Here is a 21,671-nt window from a genome sequence, read left to right as displayed (position 1 = left end):
TGAGCTATTGCCCAAGCTCCTGTAGCTGGAAACATGTGACAGAATACTTTGTCCATGCCTCTTAAGATTTCACTTACACCATTCTACAGTGATTGGGCTTTCCTTAACTTTTATTTTCTTACTTTTATATACAATTATAAGAATATGCTTTATTTATTATAAGAATGCTTTTCAACATGATACAGTTTTGGGAGTGATTCTAACTTTTCCTCTTTATGTGTGCTACTTAGTATTTTAATACCCCCTACCCATCTCCCACCAACAGTCCCTACCTGTTTCTAATGCAGTTCTCTGGCTGCTGCATTTTTCCTCATAATCTTCAGGTTAGCACTAATATTTTTATGACATAGAAGCAAATGTTTTATCTTGAGATTTGCCATAGTGCCCGTAACTTCATTTTAATTTATAGTATAATTTTTACTGTAATTACAAGTAATTTGATGTCATGTAGCTACTATATAATTTTAATTTTATGTGTATGGATGCTTTGCTTGCATATATATCTACATTATGTGCATGCCTGGTGCCCACCAAGGCCAGAAGAGGGCATTGGATTCCCTGTAACTGAAGGTTCAGTTATGAGCCGCCCTGTGGGCACTGTAACTCAAACTGGGGTCTTCTTGAAGAGCAGCCAGTGTTCTTAACCACTGAGCCATCTTATTCAGCCACGTTGCTCTGTTCTTGAGCTCAAGTTACTTTTGTTGTTAATATAGTGTATGCTTTTTGTTTTGGGTCACTCAGTCTTGATGTACCTGAGGCTATACTAGTACTATTTAGCTCAGACTTGCCATTTAACCTGTGTTCTTCCTGCCTTACCCTTCCAATACTGTGATTATAGGTATATGCTACAATGCCCAGCCTTACCCTCTGACGTTTCTAAGAGAACACTAAAGGAATAGGAAACATTTGCTAGTTTTGTCTTAAGTGTAGTAACTTGTTGCTCTGCTTGTTCTCTAGGACCATCCATTTCAGCATCGTGTAAGAATTTATAATGATTTATAAGATGATTTATATTCTCAATGCATTATCTTCCTTTAGGTTATCACTGTGTTTAAGGATGTGTTTGCTTCCAATTCCATGCCATACATAGGAACTAGACTATTTCATATCACTCCCTATGATGTTCAGGTAAACAGACTGGAATAATCCTTTTCCCTATGACAATTTTCCATGGCTTCTATGTCACTACATATGACTTCTATGTTTTCTTCAGATTGGCTACTCGGTCCTTTCTCGCAGCAGCTATGTTCCTCACCCATCCCGCCGGCCCCTGTCACTCCTACACCAATCATTCCAGTCTCTGGAACCCATCATGAAGTGTGTGCAGATGAGTTGGATGGTCATCCTTGTGGGGCCAGCCTCTGTGGGCAAGACCAGCCTGGTCCAGCTTCTTGCACACCTTACTGGCCATACCTTAAAGATCATGGCTATGAATAGTGCAATGGATACTACTGAGCTTCTGGGCGGATTTGAGCAGGTACCTTGGTATACTTTTACATTGACAGGTGTAACATAATAAACTTGTGGTCTGCCTATAGGGGCTTTTGTATTGGTGGTGACTACTTGCAGCAGTATCCTCTCACCCTGGCCAATGGCTTTTGATGTGCTTTGGAAATTTCAGGTTGATATTATCCGACCTTGGAGGCTACTACTTGAGAAGGTAGAGCGTACTGTCAGGGTCCTGCTAAGGGATAGTCTTCTTATCAGTGCTGATGACACAGAAGTAGTGTTGCGAGCCTGGAGCCATTTCCTTCTGACATATAAACCTAAATGTCTTGGTGAAGATGGTAAAGGTGTCACCATAGAGATTGTCAACAAACTGGAAGCAGTATTGCTGCTTATGCAACGGCTCAATAATAAAATTAACTCATACTCCAAAGCAGGTATGTGTATATGATGTGTGTGTGTCATACACTCAAACATTACCATACTGTTGTATTTATAGGAATATATTAATGGATGTCACATCATATTTTTAATATATGTAGTGATTACTCCTCAAAACTAGAAGGTTTACTTCTAAAGTAAAATGCTGAGAAATGGGATTTCAGATTGATGCCACTGAAAAAGCAAATACTAAAATGCCTGGTTACTAAGCTCTGTTCCTCATTGTGTGTCTATCCAGCTACAAGCCAGTCTGTTATCTGACCAGCAAGTGGTTTTTGTTTTCTTTTAATTCATTTCCTCTCAAAGTGAGCATTTTCATCTTTCTTGTAAATTTGATAGAATGTTAGACATTGTTTTTAAGTTGTGAAGCACTGCATTATATCATATTATTGATATGTTATATTTGGACTTTTCTTGATAGGCAATAGGTTCCCTATGGATTATTTTAATCTTAAGATAATTTTTAAGCTTTTCAGGACTGGAGAGGAGGAACATTTTCTCTTGTGGCATGCCCCTAAAGCATCTCATTTGCTGAGGGTTCTCTTTGGCTGGTGGTAACTGAAAAGAGTCCCAGGGTTGCTCCAGCCCTGTAATTGCTGCTTCATCTTTGGGCAGATGACTTTATGGATATGCAGGGTTACTTAGCCACAAGCACATTGGCCCTTTGCTTTGCGTCCTCTCAGAAGCCCCTCCTTTCAAGTATTCTGCTGCTCTGTCTAGTTGCCCCCCCTGTCTTGCTTCAGTGAGACACCTGTCTTCTTTGGTTTCCCACCCCTTTTCTATACTCTCTACAAAAGCCTTCATCTTGGTTTTTCCCTCCCTGCTCTCAGGTACAATGCTGTGCTGCCTTGTGTTCTCTCCTGTTTTCTCCTCAGTTTTCAAGTTAAAAATGGGAACTTAAGCATACTCTCATGTGTAGATGAATTATTTATTCTAGTTGGTGCATATAAAAGAGACCCAGTCCTGGTATTTTATTTATAAGCTGTAAGCGTAGATTGGGCAGGTAGTGAACTGTTCTAGCTTACATCCCAGCCATATGTCCCTTGTTACTTGTTTAGGCCTTACCTGGGTTATTTCTGGTCCATCAGCCTGCACTTAGAGCCCATTTCTCCTATCCATGTGCTCATGGTCCATCTCCATTCATGGTGGTCTCCTCTCTCTACTTTTCCTTCTCCTATGGTCACTCCTGAGACTCCTTACTCAGTTCTGAGCACTCCCCCCTTCCCCACCGCCTGATCACAGCCTCTAGCCTTTTATTAACCAATCAACTTTAAGTTGGGGAGCCAGGTTTACATAGCATCACTTGGTATACATGAGGTGCTTGTTGGTCAGGGACAGCTCCTGTCCAACCCCCAATACTAATGGCTCAGCAAGAATCCAATAATACAAAATAATTTCTAACAAAAGACCATTTGAAGAATTCTAGATAAGGGCTGTCATTATTAGACTATAAAGTATTTATGTAATACATATATAGATAGGTGGATGGATAGATTTTAGTGGCAGTAATTCTGCTATGCCAGTTTATAGCTCTTTAATATAAAATTATGATGGGTAAGAGACTTTATTTTTTCAGACATTTGAAAAATTGAAACACACTGAAATTATTCATCAGAGTTAACTTCAAGTATGTAGCTATTAAATTGTAGTTTTTGAAAGTGTTTGTAATAAACATAATTTTATTAGCTGTGTTTAAACAAGTGTTGGGATTTGTTTGGGGTTTTCCTGGGTAGGAGGCTGAAGTGCCTTGCTTTAACATTGAGTACTGGATGCTTATTCTTGTCTGTAACATTATAGACTTTGCCAAACTTGTCGAAGATTTCCGGGCTTTCGGGGCAAAGCTTCTGCAGTCAGCCAGTGGCCGGAGTCATGGCAGCTTTGAGTGGGTTGACAGCATGTTAGTTCAGGCCCTAAAGTCTGGTGATTGGCTTCTGATGGACAATGTGAATTTCTGCAAGTAAGAACTATTTGTACAATCATGAGTGGGTGTGACTGGAACTTGGCTTGTGTTTGTTAATTGTAAAGACTCACACTGAGGCTCTGTATTTTTAACCTGTTAGCTGTCTCACTAGCATTGCATCTCCAGCCATTCTTAGACTATCATGTAGTGAAGTCTGAGTTGGTCATTGGATTGCTTCCTATTAACATCATCAATCTCTTGTTAAGGCCATTTTAAATGCAAGAGCTAATACAGGCAAACATCAGTAAATACATATGACTAATGACCACAATCCATATTACTTTCTATCCCACTATGAGAAAATGGACAAGTAGAAAATTGCTAAAATAAGAAACTATTTTTAAGTGGTGGCTTCTGCTCTTGGAACTTTTTTCTGGATGTTTTTTGTTTGAAATCCAGTTACTTTCAAGTATATTGGTAATTTTGAGAAGAGGGACCTATGTGTTGCTTTTCCATATTTCATGGAATGTGTGTACTTTTTATCAAACTATGTGCCTTTGAGAGTGGGAATGAGAAAAGGGAGTTGACTCTTGGAAGAAATCACAGTCTCTAAAAGAATGATCTCTCGAAGGGACATGTGGGTCCAAATTCAAGTGTGGACTTGTGCAAGAATAGTAGAGTGAAGGCAACATGTCGGCCTGAATACCATTTGAATTCTCTCTGCAGTCCATCAGTGCTGGATCGTCTGAATGCCTTACTCGAACCTGGTGGTGTGCTCACAATTAACGAGAGAGGAATGGTAGATGGATCCACTTGCACAGTGACACCAAATCCCAATTTCAGGTACTCCTGTCTTTTACATTAATAAAGAATTTGGTGGCTTCAGAAACAAAGGCAGACATCAAATAGAGCCTCTCTGTACACTGTGCACCATGTTCTAAGAAGGCCACTTGATCGTTCTGTTAAAGAGAATGTATTGAGGGCCAGTTGTTTGCCAGGTACTTACTAGGCTTTGAGGTCAGTAGACTACAAAAGGAAGTGAGGTCCTTCTCTAAGGTTAACTAACAGTAAGGCATAGAAGGTAGGAAGTCAGTACAGTTCTTTGCTGGTAGCCTAGGGAGAAGGGGGGGTGGTCATATGGGTGGGTCCTGTGAGTTGAGGGAAAGAGACAAGGATGGTATCTCTGGTTTGGGCTGGAGTAATTACGCAAATGAGAGGCTGTAATTGAGAAGGGGTATACTGGCAAAGGAGAAAGTTTGGTATGGGACAGCCAGCCATAAATCTGTTCTTTTGTTTCTAACATAAGTAGAGATGTCAGATAGCTAAATGAAGATGTGGAGTGACATTGATGAAGAGAAATTGTCTGTTACAGAAAAGTTGTGCAAGCTAGATTTATGTCAGCTTGATACAAACTAGAGTTGTTTTAAAAAAGGCAACCTCCACTGAAAAACAAATCCCCACTAGATTGTCCTATGGGCAAGTCTGTAGTATATTTTCTTGATTGTTGATGTAGGAAGGTCCAACTCACTGGGCCTTGCTACTCCTGGTCAAGTGGTGTTGCAGCCCGTACTGCCCGTTCCGGTCCGAGGGTCAGGGTCTAGCGAGAGAGAGAGAGAGAGAGAGAGAGAGAGAGAGAGAGAGAGAGAGAGAGAGAGAGAGAGAGGATAAAGGGGAAGAGACGCAAAGAATGGAGACAAGACAGAGATTCTGATCAAGTCTCGTTTATTGAAGGGAATTCTGAGCTATTTATAGGCTTTTGCCACGTGCCTTGTAGGCGCGTGGATACCACGTGCCTTGCAGGTGTTGATATGACGTAAGCCTTACAGGCGTCTATAGCGTGGACAGCACGTGCACCGCAATGCCTTGCAGGCGTGGATAGCACGTGCGCCTTATAAGCATGTATGGCGTGGATAGCACGTGGACAGCACGTGAACTGCATGCCTTGCAGGCGTGACTACCACGTGCACCTTGCAGCTGGGGGCAGTAAACAGCAACACAAAATATGTGGGATATCAGAGTGTGCTTCAGCTGTTGTAGGCTATTGAAAACCAAATCTTTCGTCAGGGTATATGGTTCCAGATGGCTGCAAAGTTGATCTAGCCGCTTTCTGCTAAAGTCGGCTCCCAACAAAGTGGTCCTGGATACTGTAAATTAGCCAGGCTGAAACAAGCCAGTAAGCTGCAGTCCACCATGCTTGTGCCAATAACTCCTGCCTCTAGATCCCTGGCTGGCTTCAGTTCCTCCCTGACTTCCTTAGATGATGGGTTGTGATGTGGACCTGTGAGTTGACATAATCTCTCATGCTGTTTTGTCACAGAAGTAGAAAACCTCACCAAGACTGGAGTTTACTGATCTCCTGTCTGTCTATGTGGGTAGATAAGAATAATAAATAGGCTTGGCCTGAGTTGGGGAGGATCTGAAAGTAAGACTTTGTAAGTTCGTGGCATAGCTCCTTAGGAAAGCCAGGATATGAGGGTGGAGAAATGTCTCAGTGGTTGCAGCTCCTGCAGAAGTTTGGGGTTTGGTTACCAACACCCATATTGGGTACCTCATAACTATTTAAACTCTAACTTCAGGGGATCTGGCACCCTCTGTAAGCACCCACACACAGTTGTGTAAACAGACTCAAATACATACACAGAGATAAAAACAAATTTTAAAAGCAAAAGTAGGTTTAGAGAAACTGATTGACTGGTATTGACATGTATTAAAAAAGAGGTACAGGTATCACACGGTGAGATGGAGTTCGTATCTTCCATGAATTCCTTGTAGGTGAGGGACATATAATTTGCCCATAACAATTGGGCTAGAGGCCTTTGGTTGCTCTGAGGTTTGATTTTTCTCTCTCATCAATTTCCCTTATAATTTCCTCTTTATTAGGCTTTTTCTCTCCATGGATCCTGTTCATGGAGAAATTTCCCGAGCTATGAGGAACCGTGGACTTGAAATCTACATTTCAGGAGAAGAGGATGAGGGCATCCCAGATACCCTGGATTTAAAAGTTGTGCTGCACAGCCTTGGATTGGTGGGGGACAGTGTGTGTGACATCCTCTTGGCTCTGCACACAGGAGTCCAGAGCCTTGTTAGAGGTGAGGATCTTGATTTCAGGGCCTCTGCAGTTTTTAGTCCAGTAGCAATTCAGGTTGTTCCATGCAGTCCTAGATTGCTCTCATTTGGTGTACATTGAAATAAAAGAGATCAGGGTCACATGTTTAAAATGTGAAATTCAGATACTTCAAGAATGGAGTTCTCATCTGGGAGAAGTGTAGCCATCAGTGTGTTAAGCTCCATAGGGAACTATGAGATCACTCACCAGTTACAGGCACATGCTCTTCCAAAAATTGGCATTTTATTCCCAGCATTCCTGTCAATGGGCTCACCATTTCAGCTCCAGGGAATCTGACACCGTCTCCTGAAACTTGGACACCCATATTTGAAGCACAGATTCACACATACACACATAATTAAGATAATAGTGGATATGTGCTCCTGCAGCAGGGACCGTTTGCTGAGTACTTCTGCCTTTTCATATCTCTTGGGTGACCATTTGCCCTTATGAAGGAGAAATAAGGTAGAAACTTTGAATTGAAGCAGCTCTAATTTCTGTCATTTCTTTTCTTTATGTTAAAAGGATGAGTAGTGATAAATGAAATACCATTTACCAAATAACTGCTCTGTGCTGGGTACATGCTTGTCTGTTCTGCAAGCATGTATTCCTGTCCTAGATGAGGCCTAGTGAGTTGATAAAGTGTCAGAATTAGTTAATATTGACAGCAGTTGTGACTTCGTAGACCTGTGGTTCCCCCATGGTCCTTTATAGGTCATACTCATTGCCGTCCTTGGTGTATGTCAGCTTGAGATTAAAGATACATGTGACACTTGTGAAAGAGTTCTCAGATTCACTGCAGGATGCCAGGGAATAAGAGAGAAGGTGGATGGGGCAAGTGGTAGTAATGTTCTTCAACATCTGTTGTGCCCTTAGGAGACCCTAGATGTAAAACAAATACATGGTTAAGAGTCAGTGTACAGAAGATTAATGTAAAGGCATATTTATCAGAACATATTTGGTTTGTTTGGGTTTTTGTTGTTATTGTTGTTTAAATATTTTTACTTACATACATTAGTGTTCTGCTTCCATGTATTTCTGTTTTAGGGTGTCAGATCAGACAGACTGCCATGTGGGTGCTGGGAATTGAACCCAGGTCCTTTTGAAAGTGTTCTTAACTGCAGAGCTATCTGTCCAGCCCCATATTTGTCGGTTTTTTTTTTTATCAAAGGTTTTAGAAAGCCATTGGTCATTTATGACAATGTTTTATCTTTATAGGTTCTCCAACATCATCTGTCTCCACTCTCAGTCACACAGCCATACTCATTGTTCAGTACCTACAGCGTGGTCTGAGCTTACACAAAGCCTTTTTTGAAGCATGCTGGGAAGTTTATGTGTGTTCTCAGCATTCAGCAGCAAATCAGAAGGTACTGTGAATGTTTCATACCACTATCCAAGTTGTAACACTGAGGTAGAGGAAATTATTTCTGTGGATAGCAACTTTTAAGAGAGTTGACTTCTGTTTTATTCCAGTTAAAGATCTAGTATCTGTGTGCATTCCTGGAATTAATTTAAATGTAAATGTTCTTTTCCTGAAACATTGGCAAAACAATTTAACTATTGTAGAGTGTGTCTGAGAAGTGTTTACAAGTGAACCCTAGATTCCTTCAAATATTTGTCTGTTGATAATTTTGATGACAGTACTTTGTCAGTGCCCTTGACTCTGTGCTTCTCATTTTACAGCTTGTGCAGGCTTTGCTGGAAAGTCATACTTCATCTCTGCAAGCTAGGGAAACTTGGGGACACTCCATTATTGCCACAGGGCTGTGGCCAGATTCTCTGCCTTCAGCTCTCTTTACAACAGAAGACTCTCGACTCTCTGTCGTCAGGAGTGACGGGCAAATCCTAGCATACTGCCTCAACAGGATGAGCCTGAAGACTAGCAGCTGGACAAGGTCAGCAGAATCTTCAGTGTGTTCTCTTGGATAGATTTTGGTTTTGCCAAGAACGGCGAGCACAGTGTAGCCCACCCAGCATTTGTGGCTACTTACTGTCTAGCCATCCCATTTTTACTGTTTGTTATCAGTCCCATGCATTTACAAGTCCTGTGCAGAAGTAGATCCTTCTAGACTGGTGAGCCAGATGTTATGGCTATAGCTGATATATGCTCACAGAAGGCAGTCCGAATGAGTTCAGGCCTTGGTCGTGCTGAGAATGTTCCTGTCAGCCACACTCCATCCCTCAGTATGGGTTAGGGGTCTTTTGTCTTTGGTATTTGTAAACCAACTATCACTGTTTTGGGGGGTTTTGTTGTTGTTGTTTTATTTTATTTTGAAATGTCATGTAAAAGACAGTTCTAATTCTACCTTTTCTTGTTCTGTGAGTTCTAGGAGTCAGCCTCTTACTTTACAAGACTTAAAGAACATTATGCAGACTTGTAGCCCTGAGAACCTGACGTTCAATGCAGTGGAAGTAGATACTTGCTGGATCGATGAACCAGAGGTTTTAGCCATGGCTGTTAAATTGCTCATAGAAAGAGCAACCAATCAGGATTGGATGCTCAGAGTTAAGTGGCTTTGTCACTTAGCCAAGAACATACCACAGGGGCTCGGTAAGTAGCAAAGCTTGTACAGGTGAGAGGGGTTACATATGTTTCCCTTGTTTCAAGAGCCTTGGCAGACATGTTAGTTTGTGACTACTACACTGTTGAAAGTATGACTGAGAAACAGCAAAAAAAAAAAAAAAAAAAAAAAAAAAAAAAAAAGTGTGACACTGCATTGTTTATATAGCTGCTAAATTAGGGAGATGTCTACCTCTGTGTATCAAGAGAAATGCCTCAATATTTCAGGACTGTCCTTTTCAGTTCAGGAGGAAAAGGTATTGCATCATGTCACTTTTTAAATTTGTTATTTAGATTTTTTTTCTGAGAATAGTGTTGTTTTTGATAATTTATTTACCCTAAAGGTTCTTAAGATTCTATTTTTTGTTTGTTTGAGACAGGGTCTCACTATGTAGCTCTGGCTGGCCTAAGAACTCACAAAGGTCTACGAGCCTCTGCCTTCCAAGTGCTGAGATTAAAAGCTTCTACCACTGTGCTCAGCCCCAAGCCTGTGCTTAATTTGTTATTTATTCAAAGGAGGAAAACAAAAGTAGTAGTGAAAACTCCTACATTGTAAATTATAGGACATCAGATTTGTTGGTAATGGGTAATTCACAAGTCTTAGACATAGAAGTGGGAACTCAGGAATTACTTGTAATGGAAGCAACAGGGAGACAGCAGGAGGCTTGGGAATTGTTGGACAGTGTAACCTAATTGGTAAATTCCAGACAAATAAGAGATTTATCTCAAAGGAGTTAGAAGGTTCTAAGCACCCAAGATTGTCCAACATCTTTCCTGTACACATACCTATTTAAAAATGTCAACCCAGGCAGTGGTGAGTAAACACCTTTATTCTGAGCACTTGAGAGGCAGAGCTAGGCAGATCTCTGTGAGTTTGAGGCCACTGTAGTCTACCAAAAGAGTTCCAGAATAGCCAGGGCTAAAAAGGAAAACCCTATCTCAAAAACAATAAAGTCTACCTTAGTAACTTAATATATATGAACTCTTGTGCTTCCTGAAAACTTACAGATAAGCCACTGCATACATACATACAGAGGGAATTTGTGATGTTTTTCTTTAGATTGTTTTATATGATTGTCACTAGACAGAGATAGTAACATAGATGAATAGAACATAAAGTCTTGAGAGTCGAGTAACTTGTAAACCAGTGCTTTATTTGCCCTAGCCCCAGTTCAGTCTTTCTCATGACTCTTGCACTATTGCACAAAGTTCATTTGGACAGCACAGCCTTGGACCTTAACAATGTCTCTCCTTCTACAGAGTCAGTGCGGATTCATCTGGAAGCCAGTGCCACTGCTCTTAGGAAATTTTACTCAACTTCTCTCTCAGCTGGAGTCAGTAATGTCTTAAAACTATTACAGACGAATATAAGAGGTATTTACCTACTGGTTCCTTCCTGAAAACTTCAGGGAACTGTCCACAGCTCCCTCTGTTACCATGGCTCCAAAGATGTGATGTGGCAGATGAGAAGTAGTCTAAGACTGCCTCGCTGGCCCTCAGCTCTTAGAGAGTCACTGATCGAAATGAGAAACATTACCATTTAGATTCTCTCTCTCTTCTAATTTGAAGATTCTTTTGTTTACTGATAATTAGAGTTTTCAGCATAAAATATTTCACTTGAAAGGAAAGTATACAGGATATATTTACTTTAGATAATACAAAGCCTTAATGAAAAGAGTTAGCCTTTAGTGTTTCTTGTTTTGATAATTAATTGTTTAATTCATTTGAAAGCTGGAATCACATGTTCACACGGACAGGAAATAGTAAAAATACTCAACTAAGGCCAGGCATGTTAATTATATAATTCTTTTCTTTTTCTTTAAACTAGATGACTTTGTGATCCCCTTGGACCCTCGGTGGAATATGCAAGCTCTGGATATCATTAGAAATTCATTAGATTTTGATCCACAGTCAGACCAGGCTGAACAGCTCTTTGCTCTCTTGGAATCAGTTGCAAACAGGTGGGTGGCTCTAGACACTTTTTCTAATGGCCTTTGCCATTGTGTGTCAGAAACAGGTTATGTATGTAGGCTTTAATTTTATGAAACAAACATTAGGTGTTACACGTCATCGTATTCACTCAGCATTGGTGGTAGACAGTTGTGTTTCTGCCAATCAGTCCCTGCAGCCTCCCATTACCTTCTCATCATCTCAGATATGTCGGCTTTAGTTTTCATCCTCAGATATGGCAGACAGGCACAACTCCTGCAACTTAAGTAAACACACCTATAAATAGTCTAGTACATTTTCCCTCATTTTTTATTTCATTTTTCTTTTTGCCAGGCAACATTTTGGTTTTGGTTTGTTTTTAACCAATAATTGGTCATTAGTGTAATATTTTTTAAATAAATGTATAATCAAAGTACAGTATGTATTACCTAAAGGTGTGCTAAGAATGAACATGTGATTTTGATGAATTTGCATGACTACGAATATGTCCTAGTACTCTAGGGACCATCCTACTTTATGCTCACTAATGCAGTGACAGCTGCTATGTAGAGCTCAGGTTACTGTCAGATTATGGCAAAACAATAGAGTGGGATCCCGTCGTCTTCTTGATGCCAGTGTTTACCAACCACATGTATTCTTTGAACTCTTCTCTCCAGTCCAGAGTTTGCAGAGACAGAAGAGAAATGGGCTAGATGTAGGGATTGATGTTGCCAGGTTCCAAGTATTTCTTTACTGTGGTTATGGGTCAGTGAGAGGATGCTTACCTAGTGTGCTCACTTGCCCGAGTTCGGTTACGGTATCACTTGCTCCCACCCTCAAAACCAACTTTGTTACTTCAAAAGAGGTTCTATTAACCAGTAAGAAACTATATTTTGGATCTCGTTGTAGGACAATTATTTATCTTGACCGAGAAAAGAGGATTTTCACTGAAGCAAATTTGGTATCTGTTGGTAGTAAGAAGTTAAGAAGCAGTGTTTTGAGGATGTCTTTTGAATTTCACAAAGGTAAAAAACATTTTTCCTTTTGTAGTCTAGTTATGGTGTTGCAAGCACTAGGAGACATTCTCAGCAGCTGCTGCTTTTAGATTCCCTTTGGTTTGTTGACCTGATATGAAATATACTCAGTATTGATTTACCAAACGCTATGCCAAGTGCTCAGCTAAATGCTCTTGCTGCATTCTCAAAATAACAATTCTCATATATTGGGAACAGAGAAGTTCAAGGTCACATGTATAGCAAGTTGCAGAACTAGTAGTTCAAAAGCAGGTTGCTTGGCTCAGATAATGTCTGTCCATAGGCATGTGGCTGTATGGGAATCAGCAATTCTCTATTCCTACATATTGTTAATCAAAGACATACAATGTAGGAAAAAAATCAAAACTATATGAAAGAATAAATGTTTTAAAAGCTAATTTTTGTCAGCTTTGACACAAACTAGAGTCATTTGAAAGGAAACCCAAATTAAGAAAATGTTGCCCCAGAAGGGCCCAAGGGCAAGCCTGTGGGGCATTTTCTCAGTGGACTGTGAACTGAGCATTGTAAGCTAAATAAACAATTCCTGTCAGTCCTGGTATTTTATCTGAGCAGTAGATGGCCTAAGACACCGTCCACATTCATGTGCTCTGGTCCAGTGTTTTCTGTTTGGTTAATTTTTTTTTAATTATGTATATGTACATACATTTATACATGTGTAGGTTTTGCTTGCATACATGTGTATGTATCACATGCCTTCCGAATGCTCTTGGCTGTCAGAAGACAGTATCAGAGCCCTTGGTATCAACTGCCATGTGGCTGCTAGGTCCTTTGAAAGAAGAGCAAGTGCTCTTAACTGCTGAACCATCTCTCCAGCCCCAGTTTTTTATATTTAAATATGGATATAAAATATATAACTTTGCTTTATAGCTTGCATTTTCCACTAGGACATTATTAACATCCATAGGTATTACTAAACCTTATCTGCAAAATTTTATAATACATGCAAAATATGCTTTTGATTTTGAGCTTTCTAATAAACCTTTATACTAGAGATGAAAATAAAAACTAGATTATAATTTATTTTGAAAATGATTTAAAGATTAACTCATGGGATGTAATTGTTTTATTTGTGTCTACTTTAAGATCCAGAGAACTATCATAGCCCGCCCCATGAAATTGTGGCCAATCTTGCTGCTTTTTTTGAGTTGATTGATAGCCTAATCCTGCTCTGGGTACAGTCTCCCCAAGGGGTGGTTCCTGATGCCCACGTCAATAAGGTGAGGCAATGCTTTGACCATCAGTGTTTTTATTTAGAGTACATTTCAGTGTGCATATGCTTGTAAAACCAATACAGAAGTCAAGATAGTAAGATACTTATTCTCATCCCTAAAAGTTTCCTTGTGTCCTTTTGTGTTTCTTTCCTCTTCTTAACCCATCTGTAATCATGTAGCCATTGAACCGAAATGTATATTATAGATCTCTGATCTGATTAGTTAATTTAGAGATGTGTTTTAGTTACTGTTGTATTACTGTGACAGATAGGATGACCAGTGCAACTTTTAAAAGATAGCATTTAATTGGGGGTTGCCTACAGTTTCAGAGGATTGGTCCATGACTATCAAGTGGAAAGCATGGCAGCAGGCAGCCAGGCCTGGCAGTGCAGCAGTAGTTGAAAGTTTACATCTTAGCCATTGAGTAGAAGGCAGAAAACGAATGAGACTGAGCCTGGCTTGAGTGTTTGAAACCTCAAAGCCCACCCCCAGTTTCTCCAACAAGACTACACCTATTCCCTCCTAAATAGTCCCCCATTGGAGACCAAACATTCAAATATATGTCCCTATGGAACCATTCTCATTAGAACTAACACGACTTAAAGCCATGTAGTTTCACGTATTAGTACTTTGTTCATTTTTATGGCTGAGTAATACTCTCTTCCAGCAATGTTCTACAATTTATCCCTTTGTCTCTTAGTGTGCATTTTAATTTTACAATTATATGTTAATTTACCCAAAGTTTCTTATAGATCATCATTTTTACATATGGGTTAAATAACATTTTAATTCCAGTTTATTCTTGTAAATCTAGTAAAACTTTTTAGCCATAGAACCCCTTTCCCATAAAGGCTATCAAAAACCACAGAAAGGTTTTGTTTGTATGGTTGTATTCTGTCAATATTAAGGACCACTTAGGAACTGACATATAGAATATCAAATACAGTCTGTTCACATGAATGATATATTTTTCCAGACTGAAGGGAAGAGCTACTGTAACTAATAACTACTCTTAACTAAGAGCTTCAAAGACAAAGACTGGGTCTCAGGTCTCCTCCTGCTTGTTAGTCTTGTGAAGTGCGACTGGCCTCTTACAGCTCAGGAGGTTGGAAAGGAAATAATACTACTTACAACAGGAATGTTCTGGTGGCTCTTCATAACCCTGACAGGGATTTGGATAGACTGTGAAGCACCTTTACTTTGTCTGCCTAGAAGTATTCCAGTTTAGCTTTATACTAATGTTAGGCTCTGTTGGGTTTTACTTCAGTCAGACTGGTAGTGGATTGTCTTTGGTTTTTGAGATAAGGTCTCACTTTGTAGCCCAAGCTAGCCTTAAACTCATTCACAATCCTCCTGCTCTCCCAAGTGCTGAGATTACTGGTTTGCAGCACCACTCCCAACATGTTGTATGTCTTTTACAAGCAATAGTCATGGTTTATTTTGTTTTAAGATCTTAGGTTCTGTGCAGTGGCGGGACCGGTTTTGGACTGTGGCTGATACAGTGACAGTAGATGCTTCAGGTCTGGCTTTGCTTGCCCTCCACTGGCACTGGGTTTCCAAACATTTGATCCATCAGATTCCCCGACTCCTCATGAATCATGAAGACAAGTAAGACCCTATTTCAAGCAGTGATGCTAAAAGATAAGAGAATTTTGAATTGAAAACCATTTCCTCTTGCTTGGTGTACTTCTTTGACTTTCCTAAACACATTAAAATACAAAAGTGTAGACTCCTCTTTACAACCCAGCATTTCCTCCCCCTTTTTTTTCAAGATACTATAAAGAGGTGCAGATGGTCTCTGAGCACATCCACAGTTGTCTGGGCAGCCCTGCTGGCAGCTTTGCTGGTGTGAAGAAGCTGCAGGCGTTTCTTGGACGACCATTCCCTTTTAAGGTATGCCTAGAAACAATGTGATCATGTTTCTCCTAAACCTGAAAGCTCAAGTGGACTTGCTTTTGCTCCAAAGCTAAACATTTATTTCATAAGAAAGTACTACCTTGTATTCACTTGATGCTGGGTAAAGCTTTATTACCTTAAAGTCTACCAAAGCACCTGGAGTAGACAAATTCTGTGTCTAGGCTACTGAAACGAACTGTCTTTCAACACTTGAGTCGGCTCTTTTTGGTTTTATTTTAGGACAAGCTGGTAGTAGACTGGTTTTTACAGCTGCAAGCCCTTAACAGAGCCCTTGCTATTGGAGAACAGCTGCCTGTCTTTGGGGAGTGTGGGTGGCAAGAAGACATTAATCGTCTCCAAGTGGTTGCATCTGAATGGAATTTGAAGAAAAGTCTCCTACAGGCCTGGGAATTGATCCTCAGAGCCAACATTCTGGAAGACGTCAATTTAGGTAATATTTTCTGGTATTTGATTTGCTGAGTTTCTTCTTCCCTGTTGCTCATAAAGTTTGCCCATTGGACTCAACTTAAAAAGTATCAGTCACGTACAGCATTAGATGTGTAGAAGTTAATATGATTGGACTTGGGGAAACTCGAAATTTGGGTTGAACAGCCAGCTGATGAACTTGGGTTAATAGCAGGTACAGCCATGCTGCCAGATATTGGGAATCTAGACCTTGGACTTAAGACTACACTATTCTAATACATGTCTTTCTGATTGGAATTGAAGATGAATTGAAGAATCTTGTGAACACTCAGTGTTCAGAACTAAAAGCCAGAGGACTTTCACGTGGCTTTCTGGAGAAGGCGCATGAAGCTTCTTCCTCATCCCAACCAGACCGTGGCTCTTTAGTTCACCTCACCAGGCGTGTTCAGCTGTGGCCTGTGACTGAGTACCTGGCTATGCTGTGGCAGTATAGAGTGACAGCTGATTTTATAGCACAGGCTTGTCTGAGAAGGTAAACGCTTTTTTCTTTTTTTCTTTTTTTTTTTTTTTTTTCTGTTACTCTCTTGAGGGGGACAGATTCTCTTTTTGTATTATCTTGTGAATAATTATCTCGTGTATTATCTTGTGGATTATCTTGTGTTGAGGAGTGATTGCTGAGGCTCAGGGAAGTTACTGCCATTTTGGTAAGACAGATCTTTTCCTTGGATTGCTTTGGAGTCCATGGAGTCAGTGAGGTGTTTCCCAGGACTGTAGGCTGTGTGCTCCACCTTCTCTCTAAAGGCAGTTCTTTAGGAGTTGTTGACGGTTCACACTCCATCCTCTTCCTGTTTGTTTTTGGAATAGGTCAAGCAAACATCAACAGATGGATGAGGAGATAAGTCATCACATCACATTTTGTCTTAAGCACACACCAATTGCACCTCAGAAGCTTTGGAATCTTTGGTCTTTACTGCATATTCAGAAGGTAAAAACCAAAATCAAGAGAGAAATAAGCCTCCTTCTGTCTTGGTTATCTTTGTCTTAGATTTCTGCTGGACATTGTACTTTCAGAGTTCCACATTGTGAACTTGAATTTTCAACTTCTGCAGTTAACAAAGGTTTTATATAACACATATTACAGAATTATCCATTTGGTTTCCAATAAATGACATAAAAGTATTGACTGCTTAAAAATTCCCATTTGGCTAAAAATATCATGTTTTTTTACTCCCATGTTTAATGTGAATTATGGTAAAATGTGGTTAATATAATTCCTTTAGAACAACCTTCAATTTTTTTTGAGGAGGGGATCATGTTTTGTGTATTTCCTTTGCTGATTTCACAGTTGTGTGAGTTATTTTCCTTTCTGCACAAGCTTATCAAACATCTTGTCTTAGTTTATAAAACTAAACACCCTACATAACTTTACCAAGATAATTGAGGGGTGTTGAAAATAGGAAGTTTAGGATTAGTCCGTTTAACCACTATTAGGTATTGTTGGGTATTGCATGGCAGACTTGATAACTCTGCTTGATGGAAGCTTTCTCAAATATTCTTTTACCTAACTCTTAATCTCTAGTTGTCTGCTCAAGAAGTTTCTTGTTTATGGTCGGAGTTATTTACATCTACATTTGGGTCTTCTTGGAGCAGTCCAGTCACCACAGATCCAGAGTGCTGGCTGACATGGAGTCCTCTGCCTGGTGCACAGCCGCGGGGAGTGCCCAGGTCCCGCTGGGACTCCACACTGAAGGTTTGTTGGCATAAAAATCGTACAAATACCTGTTCTTTTTGTGTGCCAGTTGGCTTACATAGGTGATTGTGATACTTTGTTTTCTGGGGGAATATTAAGTATACTGTCCAAATCATGAATGATTTGTGTAATTTTGAGTTAAAATCACAAAAGTTTTGCTGTGTATAGTAGTACATGCCTGTAGTCTGAGCAATCAGGAAACCAAAGCAAGAGAATGGTACATTCAAAACTAGCCTGCCTGTGTAACAAATGTCATAATACACCAAAGTCTCTAATTCATTCCTAATCATAAAATAGTCAAAACTACAAAGAAGTATATATATATATATATATATATATATATATATATATATATATAATGCATCCTTGCATTTACTTATATTTCTAAGAACTTTTTTTCATAAGTATGGCATGAAAATGTATCCAGCTTACTCTTCCTTTTATTTCAGCATTGTAAAGTTTATTTATGTATTTTCTTTTTTACTTTTTTGGTTTTTGAAGGTAGGGTTTCACTATATAACCTTGCCTGGCCTGGAGGTCACTGTGCAGACTCTGAGCTCTCTCTCCAGCCCTATTTACTTACTTTCTAGTTAGGAAACGCTGCATTTTCTTACTCCTCTGTACCTTCTTATTTAAAATAGAAAAGCTGCGTTGATTCTGGGTAAATTAATATTTATCTGGATATTACCATAAGTAAGTTATTAGAATTAGTATTTTAACACTTAATCAGAAGAGCCACAAATTATAAAAATAAATACACACATAAAATTAAGATATATATGGTGTATATATTTAATAGTTCCTAAAGCAGAGTGTCCTGCTTTCTACTTTTTTAAGTATGCAAGGAATTAGTGATGACAGAAATCCTGAAGTCCATGGTTAGTTTTAGTGTCTTTTCCATTGTTGTGAGGAAATACCTTTACAGAAGCAAAACAAAAGAAGAAAACATTCTTTTAGCTCCCTGTTCCTGGTGCCAGTCTGTTAGGCAGAGGGAGGTCATGCTCAGCTTGTTCTCCATTTTACACAGTGCAGGATCCCCTGCCCATAATCCAGATGGCTCATTAACACAGTCCGAGTGGTTTCCCACAGGCATGCCCAAAGGCTATTCTCCCAGGTGATTCCAGATTCCCTTTAGTCGACAGTTGACTTTGAACAGAACTGACATTATTCTAGTACAGAAAGGTTTGAGACTCAGTCTGTCTGAGGACCCATTTTCCATATGCTTACTATGTAGGTATTGCCAACGTGTCTAATCATTGCTAGCACTTGATTATAACTTGTATTTTCTTTGGTAATGCTTAAAAAGATTATATTTTTTCAAGTGTTATCATTTACACCTAACCCACCATGGTGCTGGGAATCAAACTCAGGGCCTTGTATGTGCTGGGTACCTTGAGTCACACCTCCAGCCCTTAGCCAGTCATTTCATTCTCCTGACTTTAAGTCTTGTTTGTTTTCTTCTTTTTACTTTTTATTCAAAAAAAAAAATTTCCCCCCATATAGTATATTCTGATCATGATTTCCCTCCCTCATCTCATACCAGGTCCTTCCACCCTTCAAACTCCATGCCTTCTTTCTCTTCGAAGATCTTTTTATGGTTATGAGCAGTAATAGTTTCCCAGTATGACTGATCTGTGTTTCTAATTTTCTATGGTCTATAAGGTTTGTTTTGTGACACTCAGTTTTATGATTTCAGGTATTCCAATTTCTTCTAGTTTTCTGTGTTTTGTATTAAACTCTTAAAAATTCTTTCGGCAGTTGTAGGGTGAAAATAATTTCCCCATATTTTCTCCAGTGTCTTCATTTTATATTTATGTTAATTTTATCTGTATATCTTTTTATTTATTTGCTATGTATGTATATGTTTGTATGAGTTTACATGTACCATATGAGGAAGTCAGAGAGCATCTGGAAGCTGCCTGTTATGGGTGCTAGACTGAGCCATCTCTCCAGCCCCCTTATTAGTATATCTTGTTTTCTGTGGTAGGGAAGCAGGTTTTTTCCTCTTAGGCTATAAATGATGGATCCTGTCCATTCTTGTTTGAAGTGCCATCTTTATTATATACCTTATTTCTATAGATGTTCACAGCACTATTTTTATGTGTTCAGTATTTTTGTTGTAACTGGGGCCACTTCATACTATTTACAAAACCTCTCTCCAAGTTTCTGATGATAAACCTTGCAGATTCCCAAGAGTTGTGTGGCATGTACTCTTGCTTTCTCTCTTGGATTGACCATCTGACCCTTGCTATGTGTAATTATCTCTGTGTCTTACATTGACAGTTTTGTGCCTTTCTCTCATTTATCTCCTGTGTCTTCTGTCTGCTCTCATCTGTGAGTTACTTGGTTCTCTTGTTGCTCAGGGCCCTGGCAGCCTCTGCAGAGCTGTGTTTTCCAAGTGCTGCTTTGGTGTGCTAACAGACAGCAGCAGAGCAAGCTCCTGGGATGTGAGTGGCCTGCCCCTCCTGTCTTCCTCACATGTCACTCTGGGAGAGTGGGTTGAGAGAGCCCAGCAGCTCCAGGACATCAGTTCATTGCTATGGACCAACATGGCTGTGCCTTCAGTAGCTGAATTCAGGTATTTCTCACCCTGGAATAGTCTAATGCTGTTGTCTGCTTTCCATCATGTGTAGCAAGGGCTCATTCGGAACTTCCTTCTAAGTCACAAATACCTGATTCTGGTGAGTGAAGGTAAGAGTAGTTTTTTTACAGATCAGCTTGCTTAGCAATCCATAACAGGCTGCTCTGAGTTTGATTCCTGTATTTTAAGAATATGTGAGTCAACGGGTAATACATAGAAAATCATGCAAGATTACATGAAAAATTACCTCAACAGTTTAGGGTTAGTATTTCCTGAATTGATAGTATGTATTCAGGGAGGTTGTTTGATTCACTGTGCCTCTCTAAGTGCTGTGTCATGTCCCCACAGACACACAGATTCTCGGCTCCAGGGGCTGGTCCTGTGCCGGTACCTGCTAGGTCTCACGGAGCTTCTTCCTGCACCCCAGCGGCAGGAGTACATGCAGAACTGTGAACATCTGCTGCTTGGGAACAGTCAGGCCTTCCACCATGTGGACCAGACTCTGGGGAATATAGGTGGTCAAGAGGCACTTCCCAAAGAACTACTCTGTCTCCTGCTCACCTCTTTGCACTACTTTATTGGTGATGGGGAGAGTAAGCAGAACCTTCCTGAAGCAGCCCATCGTGGGAGGCTCTGGGTGAGCCTTGGCTTACTCCAGATTCAGACTTGGCTTCCTTGGGCCCGATTTGACCCTGCAGTGAAGAATGCATATAAGCTCAAATATGCCCAAGAGGAGGTAAGAGGCAGGTGTAGAGCCCAAGCTCCTTCCCTGGCTTGCTGAGCTTGGTTGTAGTTTAATTCTTTGTTCCCTGTAAGGCTACTTAGGGGCTGAGAGGTCTTCTGAGTCTTGTTTTTTTTTTGGGGGGGGGGTTTGTTTGGTTATTTTATTTGTTTATTTTAGACATGATTTCTCTGTGTGTCTCAGAACTCATCTTGTAGACCAGGCTAGCCTCGAACTCACAGAGATATTTCCCTCTGCCTCCTGAGTACTGTAGTGAGTGGGAGCATCACCACACCCAGCCTCTCATGAGTCTTAGAACGACTACATTTTCCTCTAAGATTTCTGACTCGATTTAGCAGGGAGAAAGTAGGCATTGTCAGAGAAATAGTAGAATTATGTCCCAAGACCCTAGAGATTGTGATGTAATTCAGATTATATGGGACTCTCTGCTTTGAACCTCCATAGCTGATATAGGGTGAAAAATGCACTGCTGTTTGTAGACAAGAATTTAGTGGCATGAGGAAAGTAGTTTCTTTTGGCTGACAGCTCTGAAGTGAGTGGTCCAAGTCTTTGCGTCATTCAGATTCTATCCATCTTACTGCTCTAACGGTACTCAGAACATTGTCTTCATGTGCATGGTCATGGCTCT

The 21,671-nt window shown here is 40.1% G+C and overlaps 1 protein-coding gene across 2 annotated transcripts in view; it reads left to right on the top strand.

Moving 5' to 3' along the window:
- The window catches only part of Mdn1 (midasin AAA ATPase 1), a 118,934-nt gene that overhangs the window by 55,157 nt on the left and 42,106 nt on the right, over positions 1 to 21,671 (top strand). For both annotated transcript variants that reach the window (XM_076924022.1, XM_076924021.1), the window contains exons 41-61: positions 1,039 to 1,128; positions 1,214 to 1,477; positions 1,622 to 1,883; positions 3,685 to 3,844; positions 4,514 to 4,630; positions 6,668 to 6,876; positions 8,112 to 8,260; positions 8,577 to 8,788; positions 9,224 to 9,444; positions 10,714 to 10,827; positions 11,282 to 11,414; positions 12,292 to 12,407; positions 13,521 to 13,654; positions 15,099 to 15,256; positions 15,421 to 15,541; positions 15,785 to 15,995; positions 16,274 to 16,502; positions 16,835 to 16,955; positions 17,550 to 17,720; positions 20,084 to 20,298; positions 20,650 to 21,037. In XM_076924022.1, the coding sequence (XP_076780137.1) occupies positions 1,039 to 1,128; positions 1,214 to 1,477; positions 1,622 to 1,883; positions 3,685 to 3,844; positions 4,514 to 4,630; positions 6,668 to 6,876; positions 8,112 to 8,260; positions 8,577 to 8,788; positions 9,224 to 9,444; positions 10,714 to 10,827; positions 11,282 to 11,414; positions 12,292 to 12,407; positions 13,521 to 13,654; positions 15,099 to 15,256; positions 15,421 to 15,541; positions 15,785 to 15,995; positions 16,274 to 16,502; positions 16,835 to 16,955; positions 17,550 to 17,720; positions 20,084 to 20,298; positions 20,650 to 21,037 (3,795 nt within the window). The remainder of the gene's footprint in view (positions 1 to 1,038; positions 1,129 to 1,213; positions 1,478 to 1,621; positions 1,884 to 3,684; positions 3,845 to 4,513; positions 4,631 to 6,667; positions 6,877 to 8,111; positions 8,261 to 8,576; positions 8,789 to 9,223; positions 9,445 to 10,713; positions 10,828 to 11,281; positions 11,415 to 12,291; positions 12,408 to 13,520; positions 13,655 to 15,098; positions 15,257 to 15,420; positions 15,542 to 15,784; positions 15,996 to 16,273; positions 16,503 to 16,834; positions 16,956 to 17,549; positions 17,721 to 20,083; positions 20,299 to 20,649; positions 21,038 to 21,671) is intronic.

This window comes from Arvicanthis niloticus, chromosome 25 (assembly GCF_011762505.2).
Source record: "Arvicanthis niloticus isolate mArvNil1 chromosome 25, mArvNil1.pat.X, whole genome shotgun sequence".
NCBI classification, from domain to species: Eukaryota; Metazoa; Chordata; class Mammalia; order Rodentia; family Muridae; genus Arvicanthis; species Arvicanthis niloticus.
This window is presented reverse-complemented; position numbering and strand designations above follow the sequence as displayed.